This window comes from Leopardus geoffroyi, chromosome A1 (assembly GCF_018350155.1).
Source record: "Leopardus geoffroyi isolate Oge1 chromosome A1, O.geoffroyi_Oge1_pat1.0, whole genome shotgun sequence".
In the NCBI taxonomy this organism is placed as follows: Eukaryota; Metazoa; Chordata; class Mammalia; order Carnivora; family Felidae; genus Leopardus; species Leopardus geoffroyi.
In genome coordinates this window covers 143,824,114-143,846,581 of record NC_059326.1, presented here as the reverse complement: position 1 = coordinate 143,846,581, position 22,468 = coordinate 143,824,114, and the positions used below count along the sequence as shown (strand labels likewise).

Here is a 22,468-nt window from a genome sequence, read left to right as displayed (position 1 = left end):
AGGACAGAGAGCCTGAGGAACAGAAGCAGGGTTTAGGGAAAAAGAACTTGACATGAATAAACATTAAATTTCCTGGCCTTGCTAATCAAAAGAAGGTGATTGAAGACCAGTGACTTCCTAAGCGGCAGCCTGCCTGTTCTCAATCATCCATGCTTTCCTTCTGCAACCAGGAATTTAGAAGGCAGGAGGCCAAAGACACCCCTCCCGTTAGTGCCCCTATTTCCGTGCAGTTGCTTCAGCGGGCCTTCAGAAGGCCTGGAAAGCTTGGCCATGGGGTATGGTCCTTGACTCATTTTAATGAAAGAAAAAATTTCCTCTAGGAACAAATACATTTTTAATGAGCCATTTTCTGGCAGATTAAATTATTTTAGTAGTCACACCAAGTGTATTAATCCTTTACCATCTGTCGTCGTGCCTTATTACAAATTCAAAAACATATTAAGAGCTCCATCACCCACCATCCCAGGGAAGTCATTAATTTGTTCACAGAAAATTAGGATTTAAACACAGATTTACACTCGCCTCTCAATGGTAATAAACATGCCCAGGCAATAGGAATTAGGCAAGTTGTGGGGTTTTTCCCTCTGACCCAGCTTGCTCCTTTGTCAGGACCTTGTTACAGACTATCTGTGCTGCCAGAGAGAATGCGTGTTATTACATTTCTTCAACTTCATTCTGATTCTTCTCCTTTCCAATATTTTAAAAGCAATATGCTCCCAGTAGAAAATTTTGTGAGCATAATGATAAAGAAGCCTAAGTTCAAGGTATAGAGAAGAGAGAAAGCATCTCCCAGAATCCATCCTGCTGCTCAGGAGTGACCGTCGTGAACCTGGGAGTCCCACAGTCTGAAGGGCCACCTGCCATGGGCCTGACTTACTGGGAAGCAGCTGAAGTGGCTGATTTCTCAGTGTCTAGAAGCTCTGAGGACTCTGGAGCCTGGGATTTAGGAGTGGGTGTCAGAAAGGGCCTTCTTCTTCACCAAGGGCCCAGCATGCACCCACCTGGCCCGAGACCCACGTGAGCTCTCTTGCCAGCCAGCTCCTCCCCAGATGGGCTCCAGGGTTGGGTAATGCATAGGGAGAAGAGTGACCATCCGCTGACCTATTCCTGAATCTGGGTGTAGGTGGAGACAGAAAAGTGCCCTCTGTCCCCTCGCGCTCACTGGCAGGAGACAGGAGGGTTCTCTGAGAGTTGAAACAGCCTACCGCTTCCCTCCAACCTGCTTCCTGGAGCATCAGGCCAGATTCTAAGGACAGCTAGAAAGGATGGCAGTATGCTAATACATTCCCTGAGTAAATAGGGCGGTGGATGGGAGGGAGGGAAGGCGGGCCCTTCGCTTCTTGCCGCCCACTTCTTGGCCCTCCACAGAGGGTATCTAGGAGTGAGGGCTCTACCACTGATGTGCCCGAGGGAATGGTGTTGACCCATGACTGACAGGGAGAGAAAAGGCAGCTGATGTTCGATGGACTTCACATTGCTCTCCGCGAACTCAGCTGACCCTGTTACTATTAAATTCTGTGTTTATCTCAATTGAAATGTTTTCACTTCTGAGTACTTTTTACCTGGAAGCAAGGAGAAACAGGGGAGGGGTTGGTGTTTGAAATGGAAGAGGAAAAAAATCATTGAGCAGGTGACAGACAACTTACCACACATGTCACATCCCCTTGCCTCTCTTCAATGCACTGTGCATTCACACTGCAAGGATTCAGCTCAGGATTTCTGCAGCTCCTTTCGGTTTTGCATCCCCTTGTCTGATCACCAGTGTACCCCGGTTTGCAAGGCCCGCAGCGGTAAGATCCCTGCAAAGATCAGATGATGAGCTGGGGCTCAGAACTGTGAGCGAGGCGACTGCAGTTGTGTTTATTTTTGTAGGTACTCAGTGATGCCAAGATTTAGGGACACCCATGCCTGCCTCTCCGCCCATGTGTACATCTTGGAAGACTGTGCGAATGTGGAGGAAGACACCGCCAGCCTGGAAGCTGCAGCGAGCCACACGGACATGAGGGAAGAGCGGGGAGGGCAGAAGAAGGCTAGAGTGAACTACCATCACCAGGACTTGCCAGCTCTGCCGTGGAAGACAAAAGAGGAAGGGGCTGATGGCGCCAGTGAGGCCCTGGGAGGCAGAGAGCATTTATTCTCAGGACAAGGGAGATGGTTTGATTGAAAAGCATGTTAGGAAAAAACAAGGTTTTTTTTTTAACTGTTCCTTTGGCTTTTTAAAAATGGAATGACAAAGAACAGTTGTACAGAGAAATGTCAATGGCCTTGCACTGAGAATTCTTGATGAGGTAGGCTCCGTGGAGAAGCCTGGCAAATGAGCTGTCAGCCCTGCTACAGCAGCCCTTCTACCGGCCGTGACTTTTTTTTAACAGCTTTACTGAGATGAAATTACATTTCGTGAAAGACACCCATGTCACCTGTAGGGTTCAATGATTTCGGTCATTAACAACCTCTTACTGCCAACTCCAAAGGACGCTCTTCAGTGGTCTTCCTTGATCTACTGGCCTTACCGGATTGCTCCATTTGGTCGGTTCTCTCCTTTTCTTGGCTCTTGCTCTTTTTCCTCGGCCCATTTTTGAGGTTCTCCGGAGTTCTACTTTCTAGATGGTTCCACCAACTAGTTTTCTTCCCCCAGGGTGACTTTAGTTATTACCTTTATGTCAGTGTCTCCCAAATCTCTATCTGCAGACTCACTGATAAGGGCCCGGTGAAAAGCTAAGAAGCAACAATCCCTATATATTCCTAGGTAGCCGAGTATGTGGATAGGAACACAGGCTCTGCAGCTGGAAGTCTTAGGAGAGGTGTGGGCTTGGCCCAGTTACTTTTCTGGAGTTGTTTCTTCAACTGTCAAACGGGAATAATAGTGCCTAGTGACATGGTTGTTGTGAGGACTAAAATAAGGGGCTTGATATTTATAAGATGTTTCTAAATTTAAAAAAATGTTTATTTTTGAGAGAGAGAGAGCAACAGAGCACAAGTGGAGGAGGGAGAGAGAGAGAGACCCACAGAAATCCGATACAGGCTCCAGGCTCTGAGCTGTCAGCACAGAGCCTGATGGCAGGGCTCGAACTCACAAGCTGTGAGGTCATGACCTGAGCCGAAGTCGGACCCTTAACCAACTGAGCCACCCAGGCACCCCTATACAATGTTTTTACATACAAGCAAACTAGAGTAATTTTCCTAGGGACAAAGAAGCAGTCACAAATGGAATCAGCAGGTCTCTTGATGGTTACTGGGCCACACCTCTATCTCGGAATCAGTTGACAAGAACTTTCAGAAATAAAACCATATCTAAATATATACACTTTAGACCTCTTAAGAGCTAAGCATTTTAATATGAATGACTTTTGGAGAGATTTATAAAAATAATGAATACTATTTGGGGATTGTGTCATCACCAATAAAATGTATATTCTGAACTGTATAAACTAAGAAGCTCTTCATATTTTTAAAATAAAAGAATATTTTAAAAATATATTCTAAAAGCCCAACATTGCAACTATGATTAAAATATAGCAGTTAGATGGGGCGCCTGGGTGGCGCAGTTGGTTAAGCGTCTGACTTCAGCCAGGTCACGATCTCACGGTCCGTGAGTTCGAGCCCCGCGTCAGGCTCTGGGCTGATGGCTCAGAGCCTGGAGCCTGTTTCTGATTCTGTGTCTCCCTCTCTCTCTGCCCCTCCCCCGTTCATGCTCTGTCTCTCTCTGTCCCCAAAAAAATAAATAAATAAATAAATAAACGTCGAAAAAAAAATATATAGCAGTTAGAAAATTATTCTTATATAAAAATTACTTAAAAAATTACTCTCACATGAAAAATTATTTTTCAACATAAACTTTTATCTTCATTTGCCAACCAAATATGTTGTACCCACCTGTTCTATGTGTGTTTGGGGTTATGATTTATAAACATATGATTGTCTCAATAACTGGTCTGCTTTGATAACATCATCCATGAAAAATACTTACCAGAGTGTTAATACAGATAGAGTTGAGAACACACGCTCCGTTTTGACACTCATCAATGTCAGTGCAGACCTAGTACAGGGAAGTTTAAAGACATACTCCATTTAAGCAGAAATGCAAATAAATTTTGCTTTGATATCTTTGGGTGAAGACATGGGATTTCAGGTAAAATGATAACAGGAGCGTCGCTTTAGCCACCTCCCTGTGTTTGTACCAATCTGTACTTGACCTAATTTCAAGTGATAGTTGCCGCCTTGGGATTTAAGGTTGTTCAGAAAACAGAACTGGTATGATTCATCTGTTCCTGCAACCTTTTTACTCAGGAAAGTACTTCTATATCCTGTTTGGTACTAGATGTACTTCTGTATGAGGATTCCTAGCTTTCTTCAATTCTGGAAAATTCTCAGCTTCCCTCTGCTCCTACTCTTTCAATTCTTTCTTTGGAACTACCAATATAAGTCAATATTGGACTTTCTCATTAATTTCTCCTTTTGACTCTTAACCTCTTGTTCATATTTTCACTTACCTTTATTTTTCTGTGTTGCATTCTGGATGATTTCCTTAGATGCACCTTCCATTCTATATATTCTCCGATAGCTGTCTTGCCCATCTATTGAGTTTTTAATGTCAATGATTACATTTTTCACTGAGTAAGTTTAACCTGTTTTTCAAGGTTGCCTTTTATTTTTCACACTGCCCTATTTTTAAATTATGATATCTATCTCTTCCTTGGCCTCTTTATCCTTTTGAACTGTTTTATATTTATCATGTATCCTCAGGGTAGTTTAAATCACCATTCACATAAATCACCATTTTTGTTTATGAACAAAATGTTTATGAACAACATACCTTTAGTGCCCTGTTTTTGCATGTTCTACTGGCACTGGGTTTCAGAGTCTCTGGTATGGCTTTGACATTAGCGAGGGCCCCAGGGATTTTATTGCACCAGGGCTAATTTTTATGTTAATTTTCTGGCTTGTATTTCCATGTGGTATTAGTAACATAGATTTGAAGCTCATAACGGTATACGGCACAAACCTGGAGCTCTGATTTGTTGTGGGAAATATTCCTTTTTGTCAACCATGTCCCAAAGATGACATGATGTTTCCTTGTTGATTTTGGGGGCTAGTAGTTTTCTCATCTCCTTGTAATGCATGGGTAGGGTTCATGGCTTTATGAAGGCGTGGTAGGTCTTTCTAAAGGTCCAGGACTACATCTGCTATACCTACACAGGTGCTAAAACCCCTGACTCCCACTCCTAGGACTGATGCCCAGCTCCTACCTCCCATACGCATTAACTTGTTAAGTTTTAGCAAGGTGGCTCCTTCTACTTCAGTCGAGTCTACCATATTACTGGAAATCCACTGGGCACTGCTTCTCACTCTCTTACTCAAAGCTCTGTCTATTTCATTTCGTCTATTTTCCTTGGTTTCGTCTTGGAGACTTTTGTCTTTAGAGGAGAGGATGAAAAACTTGGGGTCACTACTCTAATGGTTTCTTGTTACTCATCTATGTCCAGCTTGCCTCCTTTTTCTAGTCTTAAAAAATGATGCCCTCTAGAATCCTTTGATAGGCAGCTAGGAAATAATGAACCCTTGCCCTTCTTCAAACCTAATAATTTCCCTAAGGTAGTAAAATATATTTATAGACCAACCACTTTTAAGGGCTGAAGACATCAAAAAGAATTTCACAGTCAGTCAGTTAAATAATGGCCAGCATATAGTAGAACATTTGGAAATAAATGGAGACTGTCACAAAGTGCTCAAGTGCTTTATGGCAGTTTATAGCTTATATAAGAAGAAGGGGGGTTTCCTCAGGGGATTATTTCTACTCTTGAAATCCTCTCATCTCTAAAACAGCTTCTTATCAGCAACAATGACTCTATAAAAGTGACCTAATTTTTCAAAGCTTTTATTTGTTTCCTTGATTCTCAAGTTATTCTGCAGGACAAAACGTTCAATGGCTAACAGAATAAGTATGAAATCATACCACATATTTAGTATTACCCCACTCATTGTTTTCCTAGTGATACTCTATTATCCTGATTTAATAGCTTCCTCCCTACTAGATATGAACATCTATACTCAGAAATGAGTTGGAAAACTTCCCTATTTGTCCTTTGTGCACCATGACATTCCACATGGCATTGGCTGTTCAAGGAGGTAAAGGGTTATAATGAAAGAGGTGGGAACAAACCCAAGGTTTTCTGTTGGTAATTAAGACAAAAAATGAGTAGAAAGACCATAACTTCAGCCCACCTGCTTGTTTGACTTGGCAAAACTGATCCCAACACCCTGCACCATGGGCCCTGTGAAGCCCATGGGGCACGCATCACATCTGAAGCCGGGAGCCAAGTTCACACAGCGCACACCTGGGTAACAGGGATGGTATTTGCACTGGGAACAAAAAAAACCAAAGTCTTTAGCCACATGGAGAAAACACAAACTCTCATTCATCTATTTGTACATGCTTATTTACTTAACTGTCCACTTCTTGGTGACCAAGATGGTAAAAGGATATAAAGGCTTCTAATTTCATAGTTATAGATGGAATCTCAGACACACACAGTATAAGGCTGACTTCTAGTGGGCTTTGCTATATTACAAATAACGGCATGGCCAAGTGGAAAAGGTCCTTAACGATAATCAGTCTGCCTCCCAGTGTAAATTCTCTGATATTATGCCTTGTAATTTAAAACCACCACGGAAGGACAGTGTTCCTGGACTGCCTGTCAGGTGGCTGTTAGATGAATCCAAATGCATTACTAAACCAAATTCTCAAATGAAAAAATCTCAAGAAGACAAGGCCAGGGTAGCTGTTGCTTTTTTCAACAAGATGTGATCTATTAGGGTCTGTGCCTGTCTTCATGCCCTATAGAGTCCACGGATGTTCCAAGGCTCTTGGTCGTCTAGGAGATTGGTTCTGATTTTTTTTTTAACCGCTTCAACTAATGTAAAAAACATGACCACTTCCTGCCCTTTCAAAAGGAGGAAAATTCCAGCTCACAGATAAAAACCAGATGCAGTTCTGTGAAACATGTACAGACGTCTCTCCAAGTGAGGGATTACTACAGACCATCTTAATTGCTTATTACCTGGGAAAGTAATCAGCTGAGTGCTACCATGAGCCTGAAGGAGCTGTGTGTGTGTGTGTGTGTGTGTGTGTGTGTGTGTGTGTGTGTATGCACACACACCTAACCTCTTTGCAGGCACCGTTCTTTCTCCTTCTAGTCCTCCTCTGGCTTGGTGGGAGGGGAAAGGCATATTCTGGTGGCGGCCTTGCTACCTACTGTGAACACTGCTTTGGGACTAAAGACTGGCTAACCACAGTCTTGAAACAATCTCCTTTAGAGGCTTTTGCAAGCCGGCCAAACAGCCAGTGTTTGCTGTATGTCCTTCTGGCTCCATCCCTCAGCACTTTTGGTTACTCACAGGTTATAGGATCTCCTCAACAGGCTTTGCTGGTCTGAGATTCCCCTCTGCACATCTAACCTGAAGAAGTTAGTTGCAACCCCTGAAATATACCCTCACACAGATATTCCCCCTCCTGTGTTTGCAGAAGTGTAGAAAAATCCAAACTGTAACACTGACTACATGAGAGGAATAATCGATGCTGGGGTACAAATCTCAGCATTATAGTGACATGGCCCAGCAGAACAGCCGGGAACACAGAGAGGAGATATTACAAACAGAGCCACAATCAGGTGTCATGCCTCCTTCATCCTGCTGCTCATGGTCTTGTGGTCGCTAAGGATTCACGAGGGAGAGTATTTATGTCACCTGGAGAACAGCCCATGTCATCCCAGCATCATCAACCTGGCTTCCTTTTCCATAAGCTGTAGGGTGTACAAGATACTTAGGGAGCCCCTGTCCCGGGGAAGCTGAACTTTTACCTCATCAATATCAGAACAGGTGATCCCATTTCCTGTGTAGCCCTCGGGGCAGGGCCCACACTGAAAGCCATCTCTGGTGTCAGTACATCGGACGCCGCGGAAACAGGAGTTAGAATCACAGCGGCGCACTGGGGGTGTCGAGGATGTCGTGGGCGCTGGGGATGCAGGGGGCACCAGCGTGTTTGGGGTTGGAGACTGAAAGCTCAGTGGACCTAGAGGAAAACCAATAATCCGCAGACTTTTTGACCACCAGAAAAACGTAGCTGATTCAAAATGCTATTTGATTTTCCAATGAACTTCCCTTCCCTCCAACTCTGTGCCAAACCTCCAGAAACCATAGTCAGTGTAGCCTCACTCCATGGCCCTTCGTCAGTCCTCACCTGCTCGTCCAACTCAGGATGAAGCAGTTACTAGAACAGCACTTACCACAAGCCTGGCACTCAGCTATGGTATTTCGCAAAAATGATGTTTCCTTGACCTTTAGAAATGGGAAGAGAAAAACAGGATGGAAAAGGAGTATCTGATATAGAATCCAGGAATGAAAGAATCCATGTGTAGCAATCTAGTAAACACTTCTTAAGGTAGTGCTAATGTAGCCTTTGATGGCTCTAAGGAGCCATCACATACCTGTCCCCCACTTCCAGAGCCCTTCGAACAGACCTCCGGGGTAGTGGGCCGCATGGGGCCACCTGAGGTCTGCCTCCAGGTCCATCTCCCTGCCCCTGCTGCCTTAGCAGCTCCACTAGCTCGTATGATGAGCTTCTTTGACAGGACTAGGGATTTTTGATGCTGTGGCCTTGTTACCTGCTGTCTCAGAAGATCCTTCACCTCTCCCAGGAGCTGGTTGAGTTGGGTCATTTGCCCCAAGAACTGCCGATTAAAGTCTCCTGTAGCAATAGCAAAAGGCAAGGAGTATTCAGCCACTAACAGACATTTCTACCATGGCTCAAAAGCAAATGGTTTCCCAGAGAATCATCATGACAAAAACCTGAGGAGAGGAATTTAACTTGGGGTAATTCATCTAATTCACCTAAAAAAATTGATAATGATGCCATTGGCTGTTAGCCCAAATTCATGAGTTGTAAAAATAAAAGTACAATGGAAATATTTCTTGTCCCGCTCTTTGGCACAAGAGCCTGATTTCTGTAGACACATCCTGTACCTATGCTCTACTGAAGTTCACCTTTCAGTGATGGGAGCCAGCCCACTTGGGGGCTCAGGGTTTATCTGTACTGATGAAGGTGTGCAAATTGCCCAAGAGCCCATACCTGTGCTTGTGGTGGCCAGTGGCTCACTCTGCTGTAGGAAGCAGTCTTGCAGGCTGGCCACCTGGAACAGTGAGCCCCTCACCACCAGCTTCAGCTCTTCCAAGGAATCCTGGAAGAAATCACATTCATACCACACATTGCTGACACTGTTAAAAAAACCAATGTGCTTGCGTACTCACATAATTTTCATAACAGAGTAAGTAGCCCTGTATACTTAGACTCTGACAGCTTGCATAATTTTGTGGGTTTGATTTTTCCTAAAACCTGCCAGCCCTATCCTTCTGACTGAAGCAAATATGGAAGTAGCCAATAACCTAGGAAAATGCTGGCATCCAACTTGGCCTGAGGGTTCATCAAGGTGTCTCCGAGAAGAGGAAAGGCTTTTGCTTTCATGGTAAACAAGTTATTTTGTGGCAGACACCTCTTAAGAATTGTCTGGAATTTAGTTATGGAGTTTAGACTGTAATAAATAAGACACTGATCTCAATTTTAAACGCTATTGTTTTTAGGATGTCTCGGCTCCAGGTTTTAGCAAAGACCCTGATTTCCTTGGGCTAGGAGAATGAATAAACCCTGATTTCCTTGGGCTAGGAGAATGAATAAACAGTATACTCTCTGATTATCAGGTAGTTGGAATCATACTTTCATATTATTGGTTGATTTCAATCATTCTAGTCACAAAGTCAATTTCCTCACCTCTTTATTTTATAATTTTAATCTACTCATTATTGTATACTCGTGACAGAAGAAGTTTATGTTAACTGCCAGTGTAAAGTTATCATCCTTATTTTATTATTATTTTTTAAATTTACATCCAAATTAGTTAGCATATAGTGCAACAATGATTTCAGGAGTAGATTCCTTAATGCCCCTTGGCCATTTAGCCCACCCCCCTCCCACAACCCTCCAGTAACCCTCAGTTTGTTCTCCATATTTATGAGTCTCTTCTGTTCTGTCCCCCTGTTTTTATATTATTTTTGTTTCCCTTCCCTTATGTTCATCTGTTTTGTCTCTTCAAGTCCTCATATGAGTGAAGTCATATGATATTTGTCTTTCTCTAATTTCACTTAGCTTAATACCCTCCAGTTCCATCCACGTAGTTGCAAATGGCAAGATTTCATTCTTTTTGATTGCTGAGTAATACTCTATTGTGTGTGTGTGTGTGTGTGTGTGTGTGTGTGTGTGTGTGTGTATATATATCACATCTTCTTTATCCATTCATCCATCGATGGACATTTGGGCTCTTTCCATACTTTGGCTATTGTTGATAGTGCTGCTATAAACATGGGGGTGTGTGTGTCCCTTTGAAACAGCACACCTGTATCCCGTGGATAAATGCCTAGTAGTGCAATTGCTGGGTCGGAGGGTAGTTCTATTTTTAGTCTTTTGAGGAACCTCCATACTGTTTTCCAGAGTGGCTGTACAAGCTTGCATTCCCATATCATCCTTATTTTAAAAATGAGGATGTTCATATGTGAAGTTTAAGACACAAAACAGATGAACATATAGGAAGGTGGGGGAGAGCAGAGAGGAAAGCAAATCACAAGAGACTCTTAACAACAGAGAACTGAGGGTTGATGGAGGGAGGTGGGTGGGGGATGGGCTAGATGGACGATGGGTATTGAGGAGGGCACTTGTGATAATGAGCACTGGGTGATGTATGTAAGGGATGAATCACTGAATTCTACTCCTGAAACCAATACTGCACTGTATGTTGATTAAAATTTAAATTAAAAAATATATAAGTAATAAAGAAATAAAACAAGGACACTAAGTATTTTCAGAGTAATTCTGTTTTCTAATTTTGCTAAGTTAATACACAACACATGCTATGTAACAGATAGTGTTTTGGACATCAGGCTATAAGCTCTATGGAGGCAGGGCCATGACTGTTTTGCCCACTATGCTTTCCTTAACGCCTAGAATATGCCTATTTGTTAGCTGACTGAATAAATAAGAAGGTGACTATGAAGATAGAATACTGTAGTCTTTGATAGTCTAAGGATTTAGAACTTTTGGAAAAATTCCAATGAGTTTAGTTTCTCATGACCTTGACATGGCTGACTCCTGGCTTTTAGAAATTGACTTATTTAGTGGTACACACTAAATTCTGAAATGGTCAGTGACACAATTTGTGACTGTCATTCTGATTATTTGGGCTACTTTGGGGATTCAGAAATAAAGTTTTGCATATCTCTCTATTCACTATTTTTTTCTCTATATAAAAATCTATACTAAGTCTATATGTGTTCTCTTTTTCTGCAAAAACAAAAGAACCCTTGCATTTTAGCTTTCTTGCAGTTTCTGCTTGAAAATGCTTCCTATTCTCCAAACACAAAATTCCAGTATCAGATTCATTGTTTTTATATTATTATGTAAAACTTCTCAGCATTCCTAGTTGTAACGGAAATTATTGCTTATACCCAGTCTCTTTGTACAAAGGGATCAGAGCAGCTTGTAACTAAAGCACATACAATAAAATAAAGTAGAAATGGAAATGAAGATTGAGACACAGAAGATAACATTATAGGCCGTAACAGATGAACACAGTTACTGATTTTGGCATTGACTTCTACATCAATGGAAGGTAAAATTCAAGAACTATGACCAGTTATAATAAATGGGAAGGACAAAGAATGCTAGTTCTTTATAGGAAACACATTATTTCCTGGCACAAAAATTTAAAAGCAATACATGTGGCAATTTCTAGGGGAGGTGCCATGATATAATAAAAAATACCATCAACATATCATAAAACAGAAAAGGGGTGATGAGACTTTTAAGGCCTCATGGAACTAAGTTGGCAGTAAGGTCTTTTTTGCTAGGATTGCTCTAATAAGACACATGAAAAATGTTCCTAGTGCTTGGAGTTTCCAATCATTCTTTTTCACTTTCATTAAAAACAGTAAAATTATAGAAAGATTTAAAATAGATCATCCTATTGCTCTAAGATTTTGTTTTTGTTTTACGTAATCTCTAGGCCCAATGTGGAGCTCAAACTCAAGAACCCACAATCAAGAGCCGCATGTTCTACCAAACGAGCCAGTCAGGGGCCCCTCTAAAATTGTTCTTTAAATTTTTGCTTTTCCTTTCCAACTTCAGAGGCTCTCAATTTTAGCTTCTGATTAGAATCAGTATTATTATTATTTAAAAAAAATTTTTTTAACGTTTATTTATTTTTGAGACAGAGAGAGACAGAGCATGAACAGGGGAGGAGCAGAGAGAGAGGGAGACACAGAATCTGAAACAGGCTCCAGGCTCTGAGCTGTCAGCACAGAGCCCGATGCAGGGCTCTAACTCACGGACCGTGAGATCACGACCTGAGCCGGATTTGGATGCTTAACCGACCAAGCCACCCAGGCGCCCCTAGAATCAGTATTAAAAATACTTAGGCCTAGGCACCACCTCTACAGAATTTAATTCAATTTGCCTTGAGCCTAGGCCCTCTTTCAATAGGTTTTTAAGTTCTACAGGTAATGCTAATTATGCATCCAGAATGAGACCCACACATGACCTCAGCATACTCCTCTGCGTTCCCTGAGCCTGGGCTCTTTCCACTTTGGAGAATGGCTTATGGGTTTCTACCTGTGCCTTCCTCTGGAAGGTCCTTAATTCAATGGACTCAGGACTCTGGGAAGAGCCGGAAAAGGCTCTGGGGAGATTGTGAACAGAATCCACTTGGGTGCAATCCATGTAGAGCTCTACAGAGCCAGTCCCTCGCCGCAAGTTGGTGAGTCTCAGGAGGACCCTGTGCCGCCTGCCATCAGCCAGATGCAGGTTGTTGAAAACCACCAAATGAATCCTCCCATCGTTCTTCAGGTAACGGAGTACAGCTGGAACCAAGCACATATCAACCAAGGATGAGAAGAGGATGAGGAAGGGCAAGTCTCTGCTAAACAGCCTGTAGGTCACAAGGCTGGGTTACTAGAAAGAATGCAAGCAAGTTGGAACCATAAATATTCAACACATTGTGTGCCAGGCATTATTCTAGACACCTGTAACCCACTCTGTTGTTGAGGATGCTTTGTGCTCATGGAAAGACAGACACTAAGTAGCATATCTGAAAACAAACAATTTCAGACAGTGATAAGTACAATAAGCAAGCAGAATCCACCAAAAGTCAATTGAAATCCAAATAAGCTCCTGAACGCATAAATCCATTAATTCACCAATTCATTTATTAAGCACTACAATGGAGCTGGGTGCCGCCCTTAGTTGCTTTCAACACTTAATTTCTATTCACTGCAACCCTATCAAAGTGGAATAACTCCAGATGACAAAAGTGAACGTCAGGTAAGTGAAGGAACTTACACAAGGACACCTAAGTGGCAAGACTAGAATTTGAAACTGAGAGGAGGGCACCTTTTGGGATGAGCACTGGGTGTTGTATGGAAACCAATTTGACAATAAATTTCATATATTGAAAAAAAAAAGTTAAAAAAAAAAAGAAACTGAGAGTGGTTTATTTCATGACTAAAGGAATGCAAACTATGGCTAGGCCTTTGTAAACATATATTGAATGGAGTATTATCTGTCATACTGTCCCTCTGCAACCCATCTTCAATTTAACAATGCTCAGAAAACCTAAGGTATCCATGGTTGCAAAAGAAGGACTAAGAAGATGATCTACTATCTTATTTTCTGTTTGATTTTTTCTTTTTTCATGTAGGTAGCTATCTATTCACATATATCCTCAAGCTCAAGCATTTCCACTTCTTGTTAAATAAAAATTCTTACAAACTTTAAGATTCTGGTTTTCTGTCTTGCTTTTTACTCCGTTACTTTCTTGAATTTATTGAGCCCTGAGCTGAAATCTGTTCAGCTGAGCCTTTGGGAGTTAAAGCCCATCGGGTGAGGTTTGCTCTAAAGACCCAAGTTTGGTCTTGGGAGCAAACCGATTTGCTTCTAAGGGCTTAGTGAGTCGACCCAAGAACACCTCCAAATTCATCCATAGGTACCATTGCCAAACTCCAGTTCACTGCCAGAAATAATCATTTCAGGAATATGTAAGAAACATTTGGTACAATATATATGCATAAAAAGAACAGGGTGCACTAGCTACTTTAATTTTAGTGTAATCATGAAATGGGATACTATGGAATAGGTGCGCATTAAAAACACAGAAAGAGTCCTGGTATTTTGTGGAGAAACACGTTGAATCACAGTATAATTTCGTTCAGAAAAAAATATACAGAAATTTAGAAGGAAATATGTCAACTTTAATACGGTCATTGGTGGGTGCGTGGATGATGTTTTCCTCTTGCTCATCCTCATTGTCTAATTTTTTTCACAAGAAACATGCGTTATAGTATACAAAAAAAAATTAAGAAGTGAATTACGTACATATACCCAGACTGTGCTGCTGTCAAGCTGTATGATTTGTAGCAAGTAACTTGGACTATTTTTCCACAGGTACCTTTTCTGAAGAGTGTAAATGCCAACTTGGTGCCTCCCCGTGGAGTAACCAGCCTGTTGATGTTGTAGTACTGCCAGAAGAAATAATCACCACTATGAAACTTTCAGGATTTATTTGAAGACTTCCTCCAAATGTATAAGGCCGTCTAGGTGGATATTCCCACAGCTTCTAAAATCTGCCCAGATCTGTTTTTCCATTTGACCATGACTGGAGAGGGCCAGATAGCCTCAGGTTCTGTGATATACAGAGATGCCAGGAGGAGTAAGGAGATCTTCTCTTAGGCCTATGTGCTCACCACCACTCGCTTACCAAGAGAAAACAATTGGTAAGACCTGGCAGGACAGACTGGCTAAAAGACCTTTCTCTGACTCTAATATAAAACATAGTATTTTATATATGGTGGTATGAAGGGAAAGAGTGGGAAGGAAGAAAGTAGACATGAGTAGACATTCTCGAGGCATTATAAATATGGGATACGCCAGAATTTTTACCTCTTTATTTAATGTTGTTCAGAATTTAAACAATAACTGCACAGCTGGAAATTGAAGGCATATATGGTACCCAAAAGAGGGAGAAAATTGATCAAAACCTATGGACTAATTCAACTTTTCAGAGCTCATTTCTTCATTGTCTTGAACAGTTTTACAAATACCTGGAGTTTTACAGGCCAGTGACAATACCACTTGGGCCACCAAACTTCAATTAGGTCATAGACATGTATACTCAACATCTCCTTATTCTCTTCACACCACAACCTCAGTGCCTCAAATTAACAGTTTAAGAGGATACACACAGTGGCTTAAAACAGATAGCCTTGGTTTTCTTCCTCAAACTGAGATTTCTGTGGAATTCAAAGGAAACATATTTTCATGGGCATCTTGCCTGCTTTTAACAGGCTTTCCAGGGCATGTGGGCCATGATTTATTTTCATAACTGAATCACTAAGTTTAATTTTATAAATAGTACCCAGTGGAGCACTTTACACATAGCAGGTGCACATTAAATGTTGTGAACATGAACTTTCAATGAATAATAAAATGATTGCATGGAAAGTGTTCCATATATAAATTATGAAGTTTAGAGAGGGGCAATTCAATATCTACTGCAGAGAGCAAAACCTACTGTTGTGCTCATGCTGTTATTTAAGGGGATTCTATACTTCTGCCTGGCTTTGTGTTGCAGCGCAGTGCTGAAATGACAAATTCCTCATGCTCCTAGGTCTTGTGACAATGGCAAGAGGAAACAAAAGGAAAAGAAGAATCACAGAAATTCCATCTTCAAAACGTCCGTTAGCAGAAAAATTATCAAGTGCTTTGACATTTACCATTCTTCATATTTGATCCAGTGATTCTCATTTCTCTTATGGCTTCCATTTTTCATTTTTCTTTTTTATTGCAAAGTAAGGAGTTTCAATGCTTCAGTGCTTCAATACTTATTTTATCTTCAGAGCAGTAAGACTACCCCAGAGGGCAGACAGGCACCTGCTCAGGAAACTCACTGTTGTCACATCAGTCACACTGAGTTGAGACACATTCTAAAGCTCTGGCTCTAGGAGCTTGCAGCCTGCGGGGTGGAAGTTTCCCCGACCTTCTCCAGAGACAGCACCGTTGGAGCAGGAGAGGGCAGACATAGTTGCCTTCCTCTCTCCAGCCCCCTTTTCCAGTGCTCACCTCGCCCTATCTTAATGCAACACACATACACACAGCAGAGAGAGCAAAATGGAGCGGAGATACTACAGAGATAATAACATAATCAGGTCCCCCCCCTCCAGGAGGGGTGCAAAGCCAGTCCCCTGAAGCTGCTAAGAGTGGTCTTCTCCTGGGTCAACCACACCTCTGCCCATCACCACCTCCAGGAACACCGCACTCAGGAAAACAGTCATCGGTACAGCTTTGTTTCTTCAGCTGCGGCACACTGCGTTCTCTTATTCCCTCTTCACTCACCACTAGCTGAAACCGGTTTGGTGATAACTGCCTGAAAACCGCACATCTTCAAACGGCGTTTCTGTCTCCACTCTGTTCTGTCGCTGGCTTTGTCCACCACATTCCTGCCTCACGTTCCCACCGAAAGCTTCTCTCTGCACAATTTATCTAGACAGACAGCTTGAGCTCCTTAAAGGGCTCTTCTGACCAAGTTATTGCCTTCTCAAAGCCGCACACAAGCAAGCAACTGAAATCTTTTAATAGCTCCCTAGTGGTTCCTAAATAACATCTAACCTCCTGATCCCAGGACTAGCTGCAACTTTCCCCCTGCCTTCATTACCCAGCCAAGCTGAACAACCTGTATTAGGTTTTCCCTCTGTGTGGAATGCCCTCTGCTCCATCGCTTTCTTTCCTGATCCATCACGGCTACTCATCTGAAACCAAGATCCAGCTCAAATGCACCCGACTTCCCGAAGTCTTCCTTCTTCCCAATGGCTGGCAGCTGTTTCATTCCTAGTCCTGTAACACTTTGTTGGGACTTTTCCAGCTGTACTTTTCCAGGACTCAGAGTCCAGTTTTGGCTCAGATACTTAATAGCTATGTGACCCTGGGCCTGTTAATTTTGTTAGCTGTCCATTTCTTAAACTATTAAATGCAGCTAAGAAGACTTTTCCTTTCTATCTCTTTTGGTTTTCAGTGGTGGTCAAATAAGAAAATGCAAAAACTACCAACTGCTATGCAAATGTAGGTATTAGTGTTATCTATTTGTATTTATTTCTTATCTTCACTACTAGAGCATAAAGTCTGGGGCCAGTATTCTAATTTTTATCAATTTTCTCACATACCATAGCATCTGAAAACGCAAAATACAACTATTTATTGGATGAAAAACAGAGTATTCATGTATCCACTCTGATTTTTTTTAACCCACAATCTCTTAAACAACGTGAGGGGCAGTTTCTACTGGTTTATTTATTTATTTTTTTTTACAAATCCTTTCCTTCTAAACTTAGCATCTTTGTATCCCAGACAATTTGAGGCTTGATTTTATAGCTCCATTTACATGCCTGGCTACCAGCTTGACACAGAAACCACGTAACTTAGCCTGATTAAATACCATCTCCACGGCTGGCAAAAGATGAAGGAGCAAACCCAAGCAATGAAGATGTGAAATACTGCTTTCTTGGAAAATAATTTTCAAAGGGTGCTTTTCGGAACAGTGGACTTGGTAGTCAAAAATATTATGATGTACTGAATGTCAGAGCAATGAAGTAGGGCGCCAGCTTTAAAGAACTGGAAATGATAATATTTTGTCTGCCTGGGCGAAAGAGTTCAGAGTGACCTGGCCCGCAGGCAGCAAACTCGTGAAGCCGTAGTCCGGGGCTTTCTGCTTTGCTTGGCAAATGGCTTTGCTCTTTGGCACTTTTCAATATTTGATGAAAGCCATTGCTGTCAACCTTTCCTCTTCTTTTAAAATAATTGCACATTAAAAAAAAAGTCTTCTTGCCATTAATGTCTCTTGTGATGGATATTCTTGTTTGCCTTTGCTTATTTATCTTCATGCCCTATACACTGAGTCTTTGTAACTTTAGTGCTTTGGAAATACATATAAAAGGTAAGCCGTCAAATTGCTTTTCCTGAAAGTACCCTGGGTGACTCCCAAGTGGGATGAATGCCGTGTGGAGGTTTTGAAATTTTCTTATAGCAGTTTGAACAAATGTAAAGTACACAGAGTACATGTATACACACACACACACACACACACACACACACACACACACCCTGCAAAGAAACCATCCAGTGAAAGGAAGCACAGTAATTATATTAAACATCTGCAGAGGGCTTGATATTTTGAGAAGTTATGAGATTCCTCAAGTGTGCAACTATCTGGTAGGTGACAAAAGCTGTTGAGTGCACACAAAATCCCAAGGTCATCTTATAGGAGGGAGTTCCAAAGCAATTCCTTAAGCACCCATGGAATATTCTGGTCTTAGCAGAGCCACAGAATATGAACACTGTAAGTTATCTAGCTCAATATCCCATTTCACAAATCCCTTCAATAAAAGTTTAGCCTCTACCAGCACATTTCCAGGAAGAAGGAACTAATTACTTTATAGGGAAACCCATTTCACTTTTGGATTGCTCTCCAAGATTTTCCTAATACAGAACCAATATCTGTTGTTCCCTCTGACTTCCACCAGTGAGTCCTAACTGTGCTCTTCAGAACTATAGACAGATTTAGTCTTATCCTTAATTCAAATGATATTCTTCAAATATTTTAAGGCAGCTTTCATCTCTCTCATGTCTTCTATTTGGCTCCTTTATTTCTCCAGATCCTTTAACATTTTGATTTGTGATGTCATAAAAAATGAGGGCCAAAGGGCTGTTGTTTTGGTGACTCTCCTCAAGGTAATCTATGACTTGAGAGTGTCCTTGTGTCATGTGTCCTGAATAAGTATGGTGGGACTATTAGCTCCTTTAATCCAGCCACATGAATGCATTAATGAAGTCTAAAATTTAAGGAGATTTTTTTTTAAATGATGACAGGTGATATGTATTTTTTTAATTTTTATTTTTAGAGAAAGCATGCAATTGAGGGAGAAGGGTAGAGGAGGAGAATCCCAAGTAGGCTCCTTGCTCAGGGCAGAGCCTGAGACGGAGTTAGATCCCACAACCCTGGTATCATGACCTGAACTGAAATCAAGAGTAAGACACTCAACCAACTCACCCAGGCACCCCTTAAGAAGATTTAAAAAACTGTTGCATTACTGCATCTGCTAATTCATTCATTCATTCATTCATTCAGCAAACATTTCTAAACAACTACTAAGTGTCAGGCACTGTGCTCAACACTAGTTGGTTATTAATGTTGACTAGACCTCTGAGGATAGTTCTCCCACAGCCTGTACTTTGACAATTTACTTTTCACCCCTAGGTGATGGATTTACATTTATTATTGTTAAATTTCATATGATTGTGGCATATGTGGCAGACTGGTAGGACCTTCTTAAACTTGATGATGGCATCCAACATGTTCAATGGTCTTCTCTAGCTATGTGCCATTTGCAGACATGATAAAATACTATTTATGCCTTCACCTAAGTCACTGATATGCTGAACGGTTCAATGCCCAAGACAGAGCCTTGTCAAAAACCACTAGATTTGCTGTAAAACAACTTACTAACCCCTAATAGTACTATTTATCTAGCTTACTCTTTTTTATACTCTCCAGAAATGTATAATGAGTGGCTTCAAAAAATTCTTTTCAGATATCAAGATACATTATGCTCACAGCATCTTTTTGATCTCTCAGCTTAGAAACTACTATAAAAAAAGTTTGGCATGACTTATTTTTAGTGAACTCATTTTCTTGTAAATAATCCCAGCTCTTTCTTTTCCAGGTAATCCCAAGATACAAGAGTAATAATATAACCCTCCAGGAGTTCGTCCTAAAGTTCACTAATATTCTTTCCATTTTCTATACATGACCATTTTAAAACCAAGCAATTCAAGGGCACCTCATAGGAATACAGTGAAGGTCACAAGAGATAATGAGGTTTGAGCCTTTAGAACACTCTTGGGACACTGGATGGGCCCATAAATATTATTATTAATGTTTGAGGCATCTCATTGTCCCCCTTCATTACTGGGTCCAAAATTCTAATTTTTTTAGGGGGGGGGAGGGACAATGGAGAGGGGGAATCTTAAGCAGACTCCATGGCCAGTGGAGAGCCCGATATGGGGCTCGATCTCAAAAACCATGAGATCATGACCTGAGCTGAAATCACGAGTTGGACACCTAACCGACTAAGCCACCCAGGTGCCCCCAGAATTCTAGTTTTGAAACTCATCTAGCTCTCTTATACTGTGTTTCTCTTTAGCCCACAGACTTCTCTGTGAACCATTACTCTGAACTATTTGACATGTCCTATCTTAATGCTAAGGAGCTTGACTGTCTGCAGTTATTACTGTAAATTCTTGGGGTTCCCTTCATTTCCACAGCACCAAGTTGTTCTTTTAAAAAAAATTTTAATGTTTATTTATCTTTGAGAGACCGATTGTGATCAGGAGGAGGGCAGAGAGAGAGGGAGACACAAAATCCTAAGCAGGCTCCAGGCTCTAAGCTGTCAGCACAGAGCCCAACATGGGACTTGAACCTATGAACCGTGAGATCATGACCTGAGCCAAAGTCGGACGTTCAACTGACCGAGCCACCCAGGCACCCACCCCCCAAGTTGTTCTTCTGAACAACTTCTGTGGCAAACAAACTAAGACTAAAGAAGCAGTTCTTACTGTTTTTTTCTGAAAGGTGAAGGTCTCATCAAGGCAAGCCAAGAGTTCACCAAATTCTCTCTGGAAGACAGTCCCCTAAAAAAAACAGAGATCTTTCTCTTCCTCTTCTTTCTACCTATCTTATACAAGCATATGGAAGAACCTGAAATTTTTATTGAGCTTCACAATCTATAAAAAGTATACTTATATAATTCAGTTCTTGCAATCAATCAACCCGACCGTAGAGACAGTAAACCAAGGCTAAGCACTTCAGAGACATATTCATGGAGACAGAGCTGTTAAGAGATTTAACTGTGACTCAAACTCAAAATCCTAACTGGAAGGTTGCTTCTATGCCAGATACAAGAAAAATATCAACCAGATCTTCTGTACAGCCAGGTGATTTCTGTAGAACACTTATTTCTACCAAGATTGTACCACCTGTATTACTAACAATTTGATAGATCATTTATATCAGAAATAGTCCATTTCCCTTATGTCCTCATCCAAATGGTCTTCAAAATTCATTAATGCATTTGAGCCAGAACTATTATGTGCCAGACATTGTATACTTCCAGAATTTTCACAACAGTATATATTTTCTTTAATAAACAAGGCTACTCTTCACAGCCTCCATTTATTCTATTCACTTTGCTCATGAGCTACTTTATGTACAAGGCACTGTGCTAGGGGCTACAAAATACACAAAGGTGAATTCAGGGATGCTCAGTTCCTGCTCTGAGGGAGCTTACAACCTACTGGAGAGAAGAATTCAAGAACAAGGCAAACTAAGATTAGTACCTTCTGTAGAAATTGTAATAAAAGGTGTCAGAAAGAATTTGAGAACGGTCTTGTGTCTTTAGGATTTTGGTATCTGTATATGATGCAGGAAAGGTACCCGTGGGGAGCAAAGGACAAGAGTAAAAGGATAGAGAAGGACAGACAGCATGAGTGGGGCCAGGAAATGGTAACTAGTCCATCTAGCTCAAGCATAGGCTGCATGGAGGGTTGGAAGAAGGGATAAATTGCAAAGGCTGGTTGGGAGATCATGCCACAGAAAGTTCTGACAGCTCAGCAGGGACATCTGTATCTTATTCAGTTTGGAATGGGAAGCTACTAAAGGTTTCTGCCATCCAGCCTAACTCCATCTAAGTCATGCTTATGAACAATAATGAGGCGGCCATGCAAAGGCTGACTTGTACAAGCAGGGAGCTCATTGGCCAACTTGTGCTTCACATTCTTCACGCAATACACTTCACTTTACTGTAGGAGCTCATCTAGATCCCTAGACAGTGATGGAGGTTCACCTTCAAGGTAGATGATTCTCCTCGACCCTCCAGGTCAGGCCTGCACGGCCACTATCAAATACCTTGACAGGGAGTCACAATCACATCGCCGTCTCTTCCATGGAGCTGATGGACCCAGTCACTTCTCCTTCTCGTTCCAGTCTGAAGGCTACTACTCCTTCGCAGAACCTTCAGATTCACCGTGTTGGCAACTCTCTATACTTTTTTCTATTGCTCCAGTGAAAATTCTCTATGTCAAGTTCGTCCACTCTCCAAACTCTGGTATAAATTCCTCTTTGTTTTCCTTTAATTTTCATTTTCTAACAAAATCCAGAAAGGTGGAGAGGTGTTCATCCAACCTTGGGGTCTTCTCCTCTAACATGGAGATTAGCTGGTGTTTACAGCAGAATCACATGACTGCTGGTTGTTCAAAGGAAGAACTAAAAAC

General features: G+C 41.5%; 1 protein-coding gene across 1 annotated transcript in view; it reads right to left on the bottom strand.

Annotated features, from left to right (window-relative positions):
• Nucleotides 1-22,468, bottom strand: part of THBS4 (thrombospondin 4) — a 43,427-nt gene that overhangs the window by 12,743 nt on the left and 8,216 nt on the right. The window contains exons 3-10 of the mRNA XM_045496829.1: nt 12,710-12,957; nt 9,125-9,233; nt 8,661-8,743; nt 8,283-8,334; nt 7,857-8,068; nt 6,223-6,360; nt 3,968-4,036; nt 1,647-1,799 (exon numbers count right to left, since the gene is read on the bottom strand). Of these exons, the coding sequence (XP_045352785.1) occupies nt 1,647-1,799; nt 3,968-4,036; nt 6,223-6,360; nt 7,857-8,068; nt 8,283-8,334; nt 8,661-8,743; nt 9,125-9,233; nt 12,710-12,957 (1,064 nt within the window). The remainder of the gene's footprint in view (nt 1-1,646; nt 1,800-3,967; nt 4,037-6,222; nt 6,361-7,856; nt 8,069-8,282; nt 8,335-8,660; nt 8,744-9,124; nt 9,234-12,709; nt 12,958-22,468) is intronic.